Below are 14,430 nucleotides of genomic sequence, written 5' to 3' on the forward strand. Positions count from 1 at the left end.
TTTGAAACTTAAACGCTTTAGTGGCTGCCTTTTGTGTAGTTTGCAATATTTGCCTTTATTTATCTGAAAAAGTCTCATGTTCCTTAAGTACATCTACCCTGTTGAACTTATTATGGGAAATAAATATTTAAATCAAAACAAGCTGCTGATTATTTCACATTTTACTTGTGAGCAACGGCACATTTAAATCCTACAAATATAGTTATTTGGCTTATATCGTGATATATAGCGTTATCGCCTGAAATGAAAAAAACATATCGTGATATGAAAAAAATCTTATATCGCCCAGCTCTACCTTCAATACAAAAATATTTTGTTTGTCATGGCTTACACAAGTAAAATTAACACAGAACTTAAAATGACTATATGAACACAAAAGTCATACCATTTTTTGTGTGCCAGATACTCCTCAACATCATAAAGTGGCTCCTGACAATTGACCATAAGGATCCAAGCCACCAACAATTAAAATTTTATATGAACCATGTCAGAATAAACAGTGTATATTACCCAACAGATATTATAAAAACAACACTATAAAGTAGGGGCAGTTTGAAATGCTGATAGAGTGTGTATATATGCTTAGGTCTGTCTCAGTAGTTCAGGATTGGATATGTGACTGGTGAGGGTTGACGGGGGCCTGAAATGGTGAGAGTGTGGGTGAGAGCAACACAGGTCAGTACAGTACCATGGGTGGATTTCAGCAAAACCCACAGCGGGGTGAGCCTGATATACGTGTTGACCAATGAATGGGTGGGTATGTGAACACACAGGTCTCTACAGGTATTCACAGCCAGTAATAAGACACATCTTCCCCTCCTTCAGAGTAACTTGAATCCCAACTCCGTGCCCGTTCTGCTGATTTTGAGGGATCTGATGACTTCCTCATTTTCATCTGTGGCTTTAATCTATTTGCAGCAGGACTGTGTGGGCTCAATTGGCAGGTCATTCACCTGTAGCAGGAGGTTGCGGTACCTCCTGCTACACCTTCTCTCTCTGGGCATAATCTATAGACAGGGTTGTCCCCTATCTGTTCTTTCGCAGTGTAGATGTCCTGTTACCAACAGGGGTCTAAGTTGCACAGGACCTCCTCTTTCAATGAGGTTGTGTACAAGAACTATATCCCCACAATGGAGGGCACTCTTGTCATAAAGTCCTTTACAATAAGAGCTCGTTGCCCGTTTGCATTTGCTATTCAGTATACCTGAATCATTCCTGTCCACTTCTTGGCATAACCACTTGGTGTTTCAGCCTCCTGATCTTTAGAGTCCAAAAAGGAGGTCAACGGGGCGACATAGATGATGGCCATAAAACAAGTAGTAGGGGAAGAGCCCTGTAGCCTCATGCTTTGTACAGTTGTACACATTAATGATATGTGGTAGGTGGTCTTTCCAGTTCTCCTTTTCTTTTTCTCCCAGAGTCCATAGCATTTACAACACAGTGTGCAATTTAGTCTCTCTGCCAGGTTTCCCCTGGGGCTCTTGAGTGACCAATACCAGATAACTGCCTGAGGGTGATGTTTGGTGGGATATTTGAACCTGGGGATGTAATCATTGAGAGAGAAAAAAACAAAAAAAAACAACAACAGCGGCTGCCTTGCCAGCTTTGTTTTTGGTTGGGTCGGCCTAGGCACTTATCATTTACATCACCACGGACTGCCATTTGGCTTTTTCTACCTTTAAAACCCGGAGAGCAGCCAAATGGCTTTTAGCTAAGCTTTAGCTTCAGCCAAGTGGAAGCTAAATTGGCTAGTCATTCATATGTAAATTGGGTTGTTACCTGGGAATTCTGGAGGGAGGGGAGTGGGGGGGTGTGGATGAGGGCGTGGGGGAGCTGCTAAAAGCTGTGAACTTCCTTTTGTGTTTCATCTTGATGCATTCTCAATCATCCAGGGAAATAAATCTCCAAAAGTCACCAACTTGGAGTGTTTCAGTTTGCCGTCTTAGGGAGAAATCAACACACATGGGTGTATGTCCTTTGTTGCTGAGATTTATTGATAAAAACAGTACAAAAAATCAACCATTTGTACACATTTTTACAAATAATTATAAAAAGTGAGTGAGTACATTTCAACATTTTCAGCAATCACTCACAATCCTGGCACTGCCATGGTATCTGTAGTCTGCATTTACCTTGGCTTGGCTTCCTGATCAATTGTCCACTACCAAAAGGAAGCCAAGCCCTGTGATCACACCTTGTTTTGTTGTAAAGGGTGACAGGGCTTGGCTTCCTTTTGGTAGTGGAGCATTGATCAGTCGTCCATTGTGGCATCAATGTGATCACACCTTGTTTTGTTGTAAAGGGTGACAGGGCTTGGCTTCCTTTTGGTAGTGGAGCATTGATCAGGAAGCCAAGCCCTATATATATGATACAATCTCACTGCACTTAGCCTAATCCTTCATTGCCCTGAAGAATTCTGTGGTGTACGGACCTCCTCTCCAAGGAAAGAAAATGCAGAGAAGACTCACCACTCAGCAGGCCTTGGAAATGATCCTGAGGGAAGTCGACCCTTGTGACTCGGATGGAGAAGACCTACAAGTTCAGCCGGATTCGGACTCAGAGCTGTCTGATCAGTCTTCCGGTTAGTTGCATTTCATGTTATTTCCTATTTCATTTCAAATAAGTAAGTGGATGTAGTTTGTAAGTAAGATATTTCAGACATTATTCTGATACAGAGGAGGAGATACTGGACCTTCCCATTGCTCACAATTTGAATTTGTTCACACTGCAGATGAGGAGACTGCTTCTGCACCTAAAAAGAGAGCTTGTTTGGGGACTGAGACAGCGAAAGATGGCACAGTGTGGCGTGAAGAACAGGTGGGGACCTGTCTCCCTTTCACCCCAATAGAAGCGTACGCTGCAGATGGAGAGCCAACGGCTAAGGCCAGGAGAAATATCACGAGTCGCCTTCGGAGCTTCCTGTGTTTCATCACTTTTGACATGCTTCATAGCATTCAAGAATGGACTGTTCAACATGCACAGCAAACGGAGCATGTTCATTGGTTCATGGACCTCCCTGAACTAATGGCATTTATTGCAATTGTCATCTTGCGGGGGGTTACCAGGGTTCCATCTCTAAATGACTGCTGGTCAGCAAACCTGGGAAACCCACAGATAATTAGAACTATGGCACGAAACCGCTTCCAAGAAATCATGCAACACCTACGCTTTGATGACAAGTCCACCCGCAGTGATCGAGCAAAGACTGATAAGTTCGCTGCAATTTCCAGTTTGTGGGGATCATTTGTCACCAACTGCATCACGTGCTACAACCCTGGTCTACATATCACCGTTGATGAACAGCTTTTCCCATCAAAGACTCGGTGCAGTTTCCTGCAGTATATTGCAAGTAAACCTGACAAGTTTGGGATCAAGTTTTAGGCTTGCGACCTAAAATCCAAGTACATTTGCAATGTCTTCCCATATCTTGGCAAGGACCCCAATCGTCCCACTGGGGAGAGACTTTCTGAAAATGTAGTAATGAGGCTGATGGAACCATTCCTAGACAAGGGCAGAAATGTTACCACGGACAATTTTTTCACATCGCTTTCACTTGCGCAAAAACTTCTTAGACGGAAAACCACCATCCTCGGCACAGTCAACAAGATTCGCAGGGAAATTCCTCAATCCACTAGACAGACAGATCGCAATGAATTCACCACTCAGGTATGTTGCAGGTCTTTTGTGGTTCTATGTTTATGTGTTTCATTGTGTGTAAAAGTGCTATGAAAATAACAATTTATCTTATTTCTTAGGTGTTTTCAACCTCTGCTGCCACGCTGACGGCGTATGCGGCCAAACGGAAGAAGACAGTCTATATTCTTAGCAGCATGCACGGCGTGGTTCAGACTGATAACACCACCAAAAGGAAGCCAAACACTGTCACCCTTTACAACAAAACAAAGTGTGGCGTGGATGTGATGGACCAGATGGTTCGGGAGTACACTGTCCGCAGAGGAACACGGCGCTGGCCAGTTGCCGTGTTTTATAACATGATTGACATGGCAGCACTGAATGCACATGTGCTGTATCAAGCATGCTCCGGGACGAAGGAAAGACGGGTGGACTTCCTGGTGGAGCTTGCAAGGGAGTTAGCTCACTCTCATGTAGCTGCGAAGAAGGCAAGAAAAGAACAGTTGCCTTTGACACAACCCTCCACACCGAGCCCTGGAAAAAGAGCCATGTGTCAGGTCAAACACAATTGCAAGAACAATCATGCCACTGTGCGATGTGTTCACTGCAACAGATACACATGTGGTAAATGCAGACTACAGATACCATGGCAGTGCCAGGATTGTGAGTGATTGCTGAAAATGTTGAAATGTACTCACTCACTTTTTATAATTATTTGTAAAAATGTGTACAAATGGTTGATTTTTTGTACTGTTTTTATCAATAAATCTCAGCAACAAAGGACATACACCCATGTGTGTTGATTTCTCCCTAAGACGGCAAACTGAAACACTCCAAGTTGGTGACTTTTGGAGATTTATTTCCCTGGATGATTGAGAATGCATCAAGATGAAACACAAAAGGAAGTTCACAGCTTTTAGCAGCTCCCCCACGCCCTCATCCACACCCCCCCACTCCCCTCCCTCCAGAATTCCCAGGTAACAACCCAATTTACATATGAATGACTAGCCAATTTAGCTTCCACTTGGCTGAAGCTAAAGCTTAGCTAAAAGCCTACCAGCCATTTGGCTGGTGGCGGGTTTTAAAGGTAGAAAGGTAGAAGCCTGGGACTCCTAGTGTTATACAGTCCACCCAAGGAGTTATGAAAGCTGTCAAGCACCTTAATTGTTCTACTATGAAACCTTAGTGGTAGGTCTGATCCAATATCAAAAACTAGCTGCATGACCATGAGTCAGTGGAGTCCGAGGGAGGGGGTGTCAGTCGCTCACTGTTTTGTTATTCAAAAGCCGATAATCAACAGAGGTGTAGGGAGCTACGGTTGTTCCTCACACATAAGAATGGGGCAGAACAGGGTGAATCAGACTTAAAAATCCATCTTTTTACCAACAGTTCTTGAAAATCTTCTTTTACCTCAAGCCTTTGAGCTGTGATTGTTTTGGTTTGTGTGGAAACAGTCTTTTGTGTCTCTGGTGGGCCCATCTTAATAAGGTTGGTAACATGCTGAATTGTACTGAGAAGTGTTCTCCTTGGTAGTGTGATCTCTTGTTTTGAGTGGTTAGAGATCGGGACCTTGACACAAGGGTGACTGGAGTTCTGGACCTCCAGAAGGCCATTCCCTGAACTCAGCTGTGCTAGGACACTGTCCTCCTCTGTAGGTTATTACAAAACAAGGGGATCGGAGATGTCAAAGTTTGGGGGTACTCTGCACAACACCTGTACCACTCTTCCAGTTGGAATGAGAATATTGTTTGTCCTACTCTTACTGTAGCTGGGTCACAATATTTACTTGCCCAAACTGGGTGAAACAAACAATGGCCATCACCTGTTCTTCCCCCCATCACAAAGGCATTGCATAAGAGGTTGACAACTGTGGCAATGGCATCACGTAGGGCTGCACGATTTTGCATAAAATGAGAATCACGATTTTTTTGCTTAAAATTGAGATCACGATTCTCTCACGATTTTCTTTTCCAGTATAAACATTTATTGCACTTATTAACTGCACATCGACTTCGTAACAGTTGAGACTGAACATAAAAACAATAAATAAACATAAAAACAACAAATGTCTGACATTTTGTCGTTGCCGCAAAATGTTGTACAGCTTGAAATTCCGTCTCTACCGTTGCTCGACACTGCGTGTATAGAGCAGGTAGTGCAACAATAGAAAAATAGTTGCGGGACGGCACTGTGTAGCGTTTGTCTAGGGTGTTGATCATTTTCCTAAATCCCTCGTTTTGCTCAGTGTTGATGGGAGCCATATCTTTGGTCAGGTGATAAGTAATAGCCTCCGTAATTTCTTTGTGCCTGCGGGAGTTCGACGGGTATAGGGAAGCGCTGTATAAGGTTCCCGTTATTGATGTTTGAGTGGTTGACCGGGACGGATTTTCTCCTGTCACTTTCTCGTCATCCCTGACGTGCTCTCCATTGTTTTTTCCCTGCCTATTTTAGCAGCCAGCTTCTGTATCACGTGGTATAAGGCTCCGCCCTTGTCATTTGTTGAGCAGGAAGAGTGAGCGCTTGTTTTCATGCAGATTACGTCCCAGATCAAAATGCGGTACAATCGTCGTCTTCTTTTTTTTTCCTTTTTTTTCTTTTTTTTTTTTAAATCGTCATTTGGAAATGAGATCGCACATAAGTATGAATTGAGATCGTGATTTTCTAACAATTAATCGTGCAGCCCCAGCATCACCTTAAAGTTCTTGTCTCTTGATGAGCACATCAGCTCCTAGTAAAGTCTGGGGCAGTGACAGCTGGCTAACCAAGAAGGGGGCTTGAATGGTGAGATTGGGATTGTTATTCCCTGCCAAGTTGACGGTGAGCTCTACCCAACAATCATAGGAGATGTTTTGGACATTAACTGCATAAAGATCAAGGTCTTCATCAAGAAGTTCTTGACGTGGTCTTACTGTATAATTGAGAATGTGGATGTCGGCTGATATGATTTTAGCTGCTTGGGTTCAATGCTTACTGGAAGGCCCTGCTGACAGGCTTCTGGCTTTCGCTTAAAAAAGACTGTCTTGTTTCCCTGAAATTTGGTATGCTTTAAGCATCCCACTGCTTAGTGTCCATGATCTCCACACACAAAACAATGGTTTCATTCCTGCAGGTTTCAGACAATGGGCTGTTTTCCCTCTTCCCCTGCTCTGCCAGCTGTCAAATGGCCTGAAGGTCTCTTTCGTATGTTGTGTCTCTTGTTTTGTTATCACCCTGCCAACCTCATGTTTTGTAGCGTTGTCATCTTTTGGCAGGGGAGTTGTCCTAGTCTACGCTGGATCTGCTTCTCTCTTGTTTGTGCCACAATAACAAAGGACACTAGTTCAATGTTGTCGCTTCCCAAATTTCCTCTGAGGGCCGGGGGATGACATGCTGAACTGTTGTCCTCTTATTGACCAATATAAAGAGCACTGGTCTCTAAATGCTATTGACACCCTTTTCTCAATGAGAAGTCTGGGCCCTGGAGGTACTTTCCCTGCCGGATACACGATGGACGGGTGGCAGACATGGAGGATCGTGTGCCTGGCGGGACTGTCGATTGAGGACGCTGAAGATATCTACCTATTCGGAACCATGATAACAGGGTTCTTGCTGATCGGAGTTGGCTTGGCCCTGGCTTGTTGGAGAATTAAGAAAGCGGAACCGGCTGTTCAAACCCCCCCAAGGCTGCCCGCTGGGATTGAAACGATGGGACGAGGTGCGGCTTCTCAGAAAGGACTCACTGAATGCAGCATGGTTAAGAGCTTGGAGGCGCTAACGGCTGCAGTGAAGGCTCACTGAGTACCTCTGAGCGTACATTGGATTACATCAGGGAAGAATCCACTCGGAACAACACCTCTGGGCGGAAGCTGGATTACATCGCGGATCAGTTGGCTGCGGTCGTGAGGTCTCAGAATCTGCTCTGTGAGCAAAAGACTGAAAAGACCACAGAATTGAAGGTAAATAACATCATGAAGAAACTCGCAGCTATCCAACGGGAGATTGAGAGACCAGTGTCGGTGTCGGAGTGTTAAAAACAGCTTGAAATTCTCATGAGTTGTTTGTAAAAGAAAAATCACCATTATAATGCGGCTACCCCTTTGACGCCAGCTGTGGGCTCAAGGCCGGAGCCGAACAAACACTCCCTGATAACGACTGTCACGATGTTGTGCTGTGGACATTAGGTGCTTTTTGTGCAGAGGAGTTTTTTTGTTTCCTGTTCTCATGCTATCCTACCATGGAAGTACAGCATGAGTAGAGGTCTCTTTTTTTCCTCTTGTACTTTCCCATTGTAGTGTACATTTCAGTGTTTTTTCTGTAACGCTACCAATCTCCGACTTGTATCCCCATGTAATGTCTGTGTTGTGTGTGTAAGGTCGGGGGGGTCCCATTTCACTGCAGGGCAACCTGCATGTGGCGAATAAAGCTTTGATTGATTGATTGATTGATTGATTGATTGATTGATTGAAATCACCTCAAATTCTTTGACAGTTCCAGTCCATATGCATTCTTCATTGGGACAGACAGCTGCCAAGGCCTCCACTTCTCTGCGGGCTGCATTGTCAGGGAAAGCCTGGGTGGGAAAAAAAGGAGGTTGTTGTCAGTGTTGTTTGGTTTGCATCTTCAGTTCAGATTAAGCCAGGATGCACCAATTTCATTTTTCAGGGAGATTCAGGACATATGGTCAGAGGATAAAATGGCTATAGCTGTTCCATCTATTGTTGTTACTGCTAAGACCTATAGAGCAGTCACAAAGTTTCTGTTGTGTTGGATCTAAACTGCAGGCCATTAGATTTGAACAGAAACAATGACCATGACATTACAGTGCTTTATAAAAATTCCAAACCAGGCCAAACTCTATTAATAAAACTGCTAAAAATGCTAATAAAGTGGAACTGTAATAAAATGTACTTACACCACCTTGCTTAAGGATCGAGGTGGGTTCCTCAAACAGGTCTTCTTTGATGCATGCACTGCATTTCTGTGGTCCACAACTTCCAAAGAGAAAAAAAAAACACACATAAATAATAAACAGTGTGGTAGGGCTGGGCGATATATCGAGTTTTTTAAAAATATCGATATATTTTCATACGAGATATAAGATGTGACAATATCGTTTATATCGATATAGTCTATGTTACGTTATAATTATACTTGTGGAGCCGCAGGTTTGCCTCTCTTTCGTCCACTTTTGTCTCTACGCAACGTTACTCGGCCTGGCCTCTCCTTCACTGAACACAACTCCCCCTCCCCCATAGCTTCACCTGCAGGCAATGACAAGATGAAAGCGGAAAATCTCCGTTAGCGAGTTACCGTGCGTGGGGCTGGATGGCGTCAACGTGTTAGCGAGCTAACCGCGCTAACGAGCTAACCGCGCTAACGACATGCAGCCAGGAGGGGCTGCACGGACTAAAATCCTTTCATTTTCTCAAAAATCGACAGCGCGCCTTATGTATGAATTCTGGTTGTGCTTACTGACCGCGAACCGATTTTATGTGGGACACAGCGCTCAGCAATCTGTCAAAAAATGTTTTAATATGACTTTGCTAAGCTACGGAGCTGCACCACTTGATGGATTGTCGGAGGATTACGGCTACCGAGGAGGAGCCTCGCGGAGTGATACGTACTGTGTGTATAAGGACCACAAATGGCACCTGTTCAGAGACGTGGTGCAGCTGTGAAATCTGTCTCTTTGTTATTATGCTCAGCGTCTATTAGTTTACATTTTGACTGCACAATTGTGAGCTTTTTGTTATGCACAAAAACAACATTGTTTTCTTTTATTTATGGACCATGATTATTTAATAAATGCTGATAATTTATTTTTGAGTAATTTCTTCATGTACATCTACGCTGTATGTAAATAAAAGTGCCCGTGTGACATCTGGGACACAGTGTGACTAAGAACTCTCTTTTTGTTCTTAACTTATGGCTTTTAAAAAAAAAAAAAAAAAAAAAAAAAAAAATCGAGATATATATCTTATATCGCCATCCAGCTAAAAAATATCGAGATATGAATTTTGGGTCATATCGCCCAGCCCTACACTGTGGCAATGTCAAACTACCATTGAACATTTGGCATACAATGCCTCAGTAAGTATAACATACAGTGGGGCAAAAAAGTATTTAGTCAGCCACTGATTGTGCAAGTTCCCCCACTTAAAATGATGACAGAGGTCAGTAATTTGCACCAGAGGTACACTTCAACTGTGAGAGACAGAATGTGAAAAAAAAAATCCATGAATCCACATGGTAGGATTTGTAAAGAATTTATTCGTAAATCAGGGTGGAAAATAAGTATTTGGTCACCTCAAACAAGGAAAATCTCTGGCTCTCACAGACCTGTAACGTCTTCTGTAAGAAGCTTTTCAGTCCCCCACTCGTTACCTGTATGAATGGCACCTGTTTGAACTCATCATCTGTATAAAAGACACCTGTCCACAGCCTCAAACAGTCAGACTCCAAACGCCGCCATGGCCAAGACCAAAGAGCTTTCGAAGGACACCAGGAAAAGTATTGTAGACCTGCACCAGACTGGGAAGAGTGAATCTACAATAGGCAAGCAGCTTGGTGTGAAAAAATCAACTGTGGGAGCAATCATCAGAAAATGGAAGACATACAAGACCACTGATAATCTCCCTCGATCTGGGGCTCCACGCAAGATCTCATCCCGTGGGGTCAAAATGATCATGAGAACGGTGAGCAAAGATCCCAGAACCACACGGGGGGACCTGGTGAATGACCTGCAGAGAGCTGGGACCAAAGTAACAAAGGTCACCGTCAGTAACACACTACAACGGCAGGGAATCAAATCCCGCAGTGCCAGACGTGTTCCGCTGCTGAAGCCAGTGCATGTCCAGGCCCGTCTGAAGTTTGCCAGAGAGCACATGGATGATACAGCAGAGGATTGGGAGAATGTCATGTGGTCAGATGAAACCAAAGTAGAACTTTTTGGTATAAACTCAACTCGTCATGTTTGGAGGAAGAAGAATACTGAGTTGCATCCCAAGAACACCATACCTACTGTGAAGCATGGGGGTGGAAACATCATGCTATGGGGCTGTTTTTCTGCCAAGGGGACAGGACGACTGATCCGTGTTAAGGACAGAATGAATGGGGCCATGTATCGTGAGATTTTGAGCCAAAACCTCTTTCCATCAGTGAAAACTTTGAAGATGAAACGAGGCTGGGTCTTCCAACATGACAATGATCCAAAACACACCGCCCGGGCAACAAAGGAGTGGCTCCGTAAGAAGCATTTGAAAGTCCTGGAGTGGCCTAGCCAGTCTCCAGACCTCAACCCCATAGAAAATCTGTGGCGGGAGTTGAAAGTCAGTGTTGCTCGGCGACAGCCCCAAAACATCACTGCTCTCGAGAAGATCTGCATGGAGGAATGGGCCAAAATACCAGCTACTGTGTGTGCAAACCTGGTAAAGACCTATAGTAAACGTTTGACCTCTGTTATTGCCAACAAAGGTTATGTTACAAAGTATTGAGTTGTATTTTTGTTATTGACCAAATACTTATTTTCCACCCTGATTTACGAATAAATTCTTTACAAATCCTACCATGTGGATTCATGGATTTTTTTTTTCACATTCTGTCTCTCACAGTTGAAGTGTACCTCTGGTGCAAATTACTGACCTCTGTCATCATTTTAGGTGGGGGAACTTGCACAATCGGTGGCTGACTAAATACTTTTTTGCCCCACTGTATGACCTTAACTCAACTTTGTCTGAATACTCAAAATACATGCCGTGGTCTTCAAGTATGATGGCACAATACAACAACTATAGGTTGAAAAACAACTATTCTGAATTCTCTAATATTTGGTCAAACCCAATTGTAAACTTTTATTGAAAACAGCCTAAAATCTTTTAGGGAATCTTTCTTGTAGTTTTTTTAAACTAGCCTTCAGGACTAGTTCTCCAGGCTTCTTTAAGGGCTTTCTAAAGCTCTTCTTTGGATGTTGGCTGCCATTCATTTTGCTGCCTGTCAAGATGAGTGTTTCTATAATGCTGAGTTCCAAGCTTTGGGGAGGCTAGTCAATGATAGTCTTCCATTGTGTTTTTCTATCCAGACATGCATTTATTACACAGACAGTTTATTTCAAGTCAGTCTAGTACTGCACATTGTATATTTTACTCTTACAATGGTTAAACATGGTGAAATGATCAAATAGTACCATAAGAATATGTGTAAATCGAAAAGAAAAGCACCTGTGTTACACTTTTTTTGTTGGCTCTGTATAATGTCAGGAGGTGAGGTGTGGTGAGGTACACAGCATTGGAAACAACCACTCTGTGTTTGGAAGGGGCAGCCAATAGGAAGAAACGTGGTTTTAAATGGAGAGGAGATGCAACACATTGCTTTACAGATGAATTGAGGGGCTGGATTAAGGCCCAGGAGTAACACAAATAAGGATCCATTTAAAATACCGGAAAGCTACATTAGTAAAATATTGAGCTCGAAAATAAGCAGAATAGATGCCTTCTTACTTTCAGAAGACTATTTTCTCTTTAATCACTCACACAAACATGATTTGTGTTGAATTTCTTTCATAGGTATATTAATCCAGTTTTATTTTTTATTTTTTTTACACCTACAAATGCAAAGAAAGACAAGCATTTGTGAAAAAGTTAGGGTGTGTGTGGGGGGGTGTTGTCCCACCTCCCCCTCTAGGTAAATAAAATGAGCACACTCATTATATCTTAGATTAGATTACACACAATAATTAGTAAAAGTCAGAAGTGAGTGTAGGGCACAGATGGATGTCTAACACCTTAGGATCTGTGAAGTTAAATAACTGATTCATTCTTGAGAAACAAGTCATCTAAAACATAAGTGAAACTGAAATTGCTCTGTGTCATCACACACCTGCGCAGTGTGAGAGAAGAAAACAGGTGAGTCACTACAAAGGTCCACTCGCGGTGCTTTAACCCTGTGTTTTTGTTTCTGTACCACTATAAATCCAGAAATATATACATTTAAAAATGCACTCCTTATTACTGCATTTGAAAATATAAAACATATAAAACAATACTAGTAAGAAATACTAAACATATATAAATCTATGAACAGCTGGTCCTTCTTGAAGCCTGAGTCGTTAGGTCACCCGAATTTTACCTTGAAAAAACTGGCAACTTTATTTTGGCATACTTACTAGACAACAGACGCAGGGAGATAATACATTTTAAAGACACTGAGAGGTGCCAGACCTTCTAGTGAATTCGGCACAATACCGACCTGACAGTACAATAAAGCGCTGTCAGGTTCAACTTCTCGAAATGCACACCCCTGGCTGGCTCCTGTGTCCTGCCGACCCCAGCAGAGGTTAGCAGGACGAGACTACGAGGACACCTAGCCAGTCTATCGCACATAGACAAGTTGAGATATTATTTAGATAAGGACGCTATTCATTTATCACCTGTAGGTTCAGTTTAGCTGTATTTTGTTTGTAATTCAACTCTCTTTGTGCAGGCATACAGCGTTACACGTGTCAATAAATGTTACATGGATAGATATTTGAACGAAGGCTGGTGACGGGATCTGAATGCTTATTTTGGGCTACATATATCTAGCTAGCTCACTAGCATCCAGGACTACTCACCTCACAATTTTGTTGAAACAGAACGAACAAAAGCGGTGACCGCATTGGGCTTGCAGGGGCCTTCTCAGGATTTTCTGACACGAGTTGCACAAATGCTTATCCTCCAGGTTGTTAGCCAAAATTTTCTTTGGGAAGCCCGGTTTGTTACCTTCCAGGGAAGATGGTGGAGACGGCTCCTGTGCAGCCATTATTCCCCTTGAACAATATCGGGGTACTCAGCGGGGTGTGTTCAAGATAGCAAACACAGCTGAATATGACTGTAAAAATACCCGCAAGCAACGACTCATTGCTCTTTAGCAATTTATTAAAGCGTGTATACCTGCTTTGTTTATGAACAAATGACGACATCTAACTCCTCATCTGCATTGACAAACACGTCCAGGCGTTTTCATGTGATAAAAGTGACAGCTGAGGATGCTGCGCTTTACTGTAAGTTGCTACGTCTGCCGCTAGGTGCCGCAAGTCCAAAAGAAGAGCATCTGTGTCATCAGGAAGCTGGCTGGGATAAATTGGACGGTCTAGATTCGACCACCACGACAGCCGCGGCAAGCTAACTGCACTTAATCTCGGAAGTACTATAGTTACGTCTTGAAAATAAAAACGAAAATCGGCAATCGGTTGTAATGTGAGAAAGTAAAGAAAATGGATCTTGTTCTACCCTAAAGCTGTCTGAAACTGTGCACATCCACGTGGAAAATAGCAAAATCATGAGACTTACCAGGTATTATGTGTTAATTCTCATTAGTATACACAATTCAAGTGAACTATTGCCCAGACTTCATAAAATAACTAAATTCATAAAATATTCTTTAGTTTGGTTATCGTAATTGTATTTCAACCAAACTCGCTTTCTGGTAAATTAGTATATTAGTATATTAGTATTAGTATTAGTATCTGTAAATTGATTTATTAGCTCATAAATGACCAACACCAAACACGTGGATTTTAGTAGTTACAGTTACCTGACATAAACAGTATAAAAGATTAAAGCTGCATTCTATTTCATGGTAAGTAGGGGGCAACTCCTTTGGTTGCAGTAAGACTTTTAGTTCTATAGAAGTCTATGGGAAAATAACCATCTGTGATGTCAGTAAACACTTTACTGATGACTTTATGGGCTTAGTCAGTTTCAGGTAATGCTGAATAAAACATGAGCCCAAATTGATTACTCATTATTGGAGTTCAAGGAAAAAACGAGAATCATCCCTGTG

At 42.7% G+C, this 14,430-nt stretch overlaps 1 protein-coding gene and 1 pseudogene across 2 annotated transcripts in view; one reads left to right on the forward strand and one right to left on the reverse strand.

Moving 5' to 3' along the window:
* LOC146657109 (TNF receptor-associated factor 2-like) overlaps positions 1-13,653 on the reverse strand; it is a 38,102-nt gene extending 24,449 nt beyond the window's left edge. For both annotated transcript variants that reach the window (XM_085424944.1, XM_085424943.1), the window contains exons 1-3: positions 13,220-13,653; positions 8,525-8,603; positions 8,084-8,182 (exon numbers count right to left, since the gene is read on the reverse strand). In XM_085424944.1, the coding sequence (XP_085281070.1) occupies positions 8,084-8,182; positions 8,525-8,603; positions 13,220-13,407 (366 nt within the window). In that variant the 5' untranslated portion in view covers positions 13,408-13,653. The remainder of the gene's footprint in view (positions 1-8,083; positions 8,183-8,524; positions 8,604-13,219) is intronic.
* LOC146657110 (uncharacterized) lies at positions 6,293-8,055 on the forward strand (annotated as a pseudogene).
* Positions 13,654-14,430: the final 777 nt, after the last annotated feature.

The sequence above is a fragment of the Rhamphochromis longiceps genome, linkage group LG12 (assembly GCF_057381845.1).
Source record: "Rhamphochromis longiceps isolate RC_006_pf linkage group LG12, R_longiceps_female_GT1.1, whole genome shotgun sequence".
NCBI classification, from domain to species: Eukaryota; Metazoa; Chordata; class Actinopteri; order Cichliformes; family Cichlidae; genus Rhamphochromis; species Rhamphochromis longiceps.